This window comes from Lycium ferocissimum, chromosome 7, assembly GCF_029784015.1.
Source record: "Lycium ferocissimum isolate CSIRO_LF1 chromosome 7, AGI_CSIRO_Lferr_CH_V1, whole genome shotgun sequence".
NCBI lineage: Eukaryota > Viridiplantae > Streptophyta > Magnoliopsida > Solanales > Solanaceae > Lycium > Lycium ferocissimum.
Genome location: NC_081348.1, coordinates 20,613,895 through 20,617,773, shown reverse-complemented (window position 1 = coordinate 20,617,773; position 3,879 = coordinate 20,613,895). Strand labels below are relative to the sequence as shown.

General features: G+C 34.0%; 1 protein-coding gene across 2 annotated transcripts; it reads right to left on the bottom strand.

Annotated features, from left to right (window-relative positions):
* Positions 1–213: 213 nt before the first annotated feature.
* LOC132063715 (monothiol glutaredoxin-S15, mitochondrial) lies at positions 214–2,624 on the bottom strand. 2 transcript variants are annotated; one of them, XM_059456396.1, is made up of 5 exons: positions 2,453–2,624; positions 1,428–1,534; positions 861–974; positions 609–708; positions 214–356 (listed from the first exon to the last, which is right to left on the bottom strand). In XM_059456396.1, the coding sequence occupies exons 2-5, from the start codon at positions 1,497–1,499 to the stop codon at positions 280–282; spliced, it is 363 nt and encodes a 120-aa protein (XP_059312379.1). In that variant the 5' UTR covers positions 1,500–1,534; positions 2,453–2,624; the 3' UTR covers positions 214–279. The 2 variants fall into 2 exon arrangements, with proteins under 2 accessions (XP_059312379.1, XP_059312378.1); XM_059456395.1 differs by having other exon boundaries at positions 861–995; positions 2,453–2,623.
* Positions 2,625–3,879: the final 1,255 nt, after the last annotated feature.

The following is a 3,879-nucleotide window of genomic DNA, read 5'->3' as shown; positions in this document are numbered from 1 at the left end:
CCTATAGATATATATGACGACCTTGCTTGCTTTTGTGCGATATTGCTAAAGGTTATAACTCGTCGAGACAGTAACTTTGACTTTATGTCTTCCTTTTTTTATGCTTATATCGGTTCGTTCATGCGCGATGTATGATTATAGGTAACATGTGTACGGGTGCCGGCTTGGGCACTAGTCACGGCCCGTAGCGTTGGGTCGTGATAAAGCATCAATCCCTTGAAAAAAATGCAATTACAAATTCGTCAATAAAAAATTTCTAGAGCCATAGACCAGTTAGCATCAAACTAACCTGAAAGCTTTTACAGCATTCTTAAGCTCGGGATCTTCTAAGATATTTCTGGCACTTATAGGAGCATCTGCAAAGACCATATTAATTGGTAAGAAGATGAAAACTAATTAAGACCAGGCTATAACAATATTAATACTAGTAATAGTTCAATTTATGATTCTGAGGGTTCTTATCTGAATAATAATAATGAGGGGAATCCAGAAAATTATAAATTGCAACTCCTTGATAAAAATTGACCTCTAGCAGAAACCTACACTTGCAGGTGAAGAAGATGCAAAATCCAAGAACAAGAGATACCATTTATAACATATGGACTTACTGTATGCTTTCAGCACTCTGACAGCCAATGAGCTGAATCCACATTGAGGAAATTCGGGAACACCTTTCATGTATATCATCACAGGATTTTCCTTGACATCCTACAATAGAAGACCGACAGAATAACTAAATTTGAACACTTAACAGAACAGCATATAAGCCAAAAGGATAACACAATCTCTATATTCAAATATTGAAAATAAAAGAGCTTTGACTTGACAACAAACAGAAAATAGATAGTGACTAAAGCTACCTGCTCAACAATATCCTCCAGAGAAAGACCTGAACTCTCAAGCTTACTCGTAGGTCTAAAATCTTCATGAGTGTCAGGATCACTAGGCACACTAGTTGAATACCGCACTTCACCCTGGTAGATAGACCTTGATGTCTATTACACAAATCAAGCAACAGCTAAGCATAATAGTTTCAAACAGATATAACATAAAGAGCCTTAGGGAAAAAGAAACACTTCTGTCTTATCCCGTTAACGGGCTAAAAAAATTAGTACCAAAGTTGATGCCCCAAAATTTCATGAGAAGATACCAGATGGAGACATATTTTCGAAGAGATTAAACCAAATGTTCATAATTTCCCAGATTGTATTTAGGTAACGAAGAGATAAGCTATAGTGTCCAGCGCAGAGCAAAGGGATGCACAAAGTTCAAAGGTAAAAAAAGAAGGTAAGGAACTCCTCATAGTAAAGCTCAAATTTTATGTTGCATGCGACCAGCTAGGTTAGACAAAGCAGTGGAAAAAAGGCACTAGTTGATGCATTGTTAACAGTAAGCATAAGCAGGATGAGAGTAATATCAATTCTCACAATAGCAGATGAACGTGCAAGCGGATAGGCTGCAAAACGCTTCAACATCATTTGAGATAATGATCTCGCCATAATTTCAGACCTGAAGTTTGCTCAAATTCTTTCAGCTGCAGGGATAATTAAATAAGAAAAGTTACAAATCAGTTCTTAGTGCTTAACACTCTCAAAAAGATAGTAAGAAACCTGAGCTACAAAGCATACTGTCCCCTTATGAGACCAATGAAGCTAAAATATCAAAATTATGTTCAAGTAGAGACTAAATAGTGGATCCATATAGCTGACCCTGCAACTAGTACAGGATTGAGGCACTTTTGTCGTTGTAAAGACTAATAAAAAAATGGTATTATCAAAGACATCCCATCTCTATGACCCAAGAATCATGTCAAACCATAACGAAAGTTCAATGTAAAAGTTGTAGCCAAAGGCAAATTTAGGCAAGAGATATGGGGCACGTGAACCTGTGGTCACTCCGAAAAATTAAATATTTTATGTATATATTTTCTAGAATTGATCTAATATTATCGCCTGGTACCCATGCTTCACAAGGATTGAATGGTCTGAGTTATTTAGCTAAAGAACAGGGATTGCTTCCTACTTAATACTTTCTTTTTTCTCCCTTTGTAGTGGTGCACTCATGTCCTAAAAATCCTAGATTCGCCTCTGCTAGCCAAATGCTCTAATTTCAAATTTGGGTTAAAATACAATATATTATATAAACACCAAATTCATAGAAGCAATTCATCGAACACACTATAAGCATATGAAACTAAAAAAATTTCAAACACCCATTTCAGCAAACAATAAAAAGCTTGGATTTTGATTTTCAGTCAATGAATCCAATTCACTGTTCAAAAGCAATCGAAAAGAGCACGCAAAAATTAGAAAATAACATGAAAGCAATTACTACTAAATCACGAAAAAAAAAAACTGGTGTTTTAAATAAATCTGCTGGCCTGCCAAGCAAATAATAACACAATAGGGAAAGGTTAAAAGAATGAATAGATGGGGAAAAATCGAATATTTACCACTCAGAGAAGAGAAAATCACAACGAATCCTTTGGTTAGGCTTTGTGTTTTGCACTTCTAAACCCCTAATAAATCAGGTTTACGTAGTAATGGTGAGAGGGTGATGAAGAAGGAGCAAAAAACGTGTATTATCTGTTCTGCGCTTAAAGGGTTCCCTCTCCTAAGGGGTCGTTTGGTGGCTGGAATATCTGGCGATTAAGTTTGGGATAATTTAGTCCGTGTAACAACAAGGTTATATAGTCTCACCGTTTGAAATTATTTGTTGACACATATATAGAATAAATATTTAATGGATGGAGATTAGTCAGATAAGGGTAAAATTAGCTAAATACCCACTTGATTTGTATTTTTTAAAGAGTGTGTAGAACAAAAAAAGAGACAAATAATTTAAAACGGAAGAGTAACAAAATAAAGTGAAATTCTAATATAATTAGGTGATATAAATTACTACTTGAAAAGCACATATTATCCGTTTAATGACCTATTAAAATAGTGGATAGGAATAAAAAAGCATTTTTCATGGATGATACGCTATTTATTGATCATTCGTTCTACCACAATGATTTAGAGAAAAAAGACATTATGTTTGAGGAGTTCAACCATCTTATTTTTGCGAATGTTTCTATTCCTATTTCTTAAAGCATCTATATAACGGCACATCTAAGATTTTAAGAGTATGAGTGTTCTATTAGGACACGTGTTCAACCTCTAGATTCCTACAGTGAAATTATATTTTTGAGATTTTAGGTTCATAATTTTGTTTGTCGTAAGTTTATTGATATTCACATATAAATTTAGATTTCGTATAAACAATGTTGGGATTTGTTGAACCACTATAAAGTAAGCTGGGCTGTATACAACTGCGATAAAGATAAATAACACCGATACATATGTGAAAGTAAATAATTGGTGGATTAAACATGACACATTCTCAAATCTCAAATGTTGGTATTTGTAGTGCTTTATGTATTCTAATACTTTTTTTTTTATATATATTACATAGAGGTCAGGGAAAATGGGGAAGGAGATTACAACGTAGAGATTCAAACCCTCACCAACAAAGTAAAAATTCAGATAGTCAACCAACTGATCGACTAAATCCCTACTATTCTAAAGTATTTGAAGTTTGATTTAAAAAGAAAACCAGCTTGCACGTCGTCAAGTACAAAGTCTTCGTAAAGAATAATGATACACTGTATCCATTTATTAGTTTAGTGTATACATGTAAATGAGTATCAATATATAATATAAAGCTAGACATAGACAATTCTATGTGGCACCTCTCTATGGCCTCCATTGGTATTTATCTTTTTTCTCCTTTTTTTGCCTTTCTCACCTATTTTAATTCATTTTATTGTAACAAAAAATCTGAACTATTACTCCCCAACCTTTCCCATTCCATATAATAACAAGCTTAATAAGAGAT

Bases quoted from the DNA above. Each gene is read 5' to 3' on its own strand.
- LOC132063715 (XM_059456395.1), bottom strand. From the start codon at position 1,499: ATGGCGAGATCATTATCTCAAATGATGTTGAAGCGTTTTGCAGCCTAT. The intron at 996-1,427 runs GTGAGAATTGAT...TTTGTGTAATAG, and splicing joins TTGCACGTTCATCTGCTATT to ACATCAAGGTCTATCTACCA. The intron at 357-608 runs GTAAGTCCATAT...TGGTCTTTGCAG, and splicing joins CAGAGTGCTGAAAGCATACA to ATGCTCCTATAAGTGCCAGA.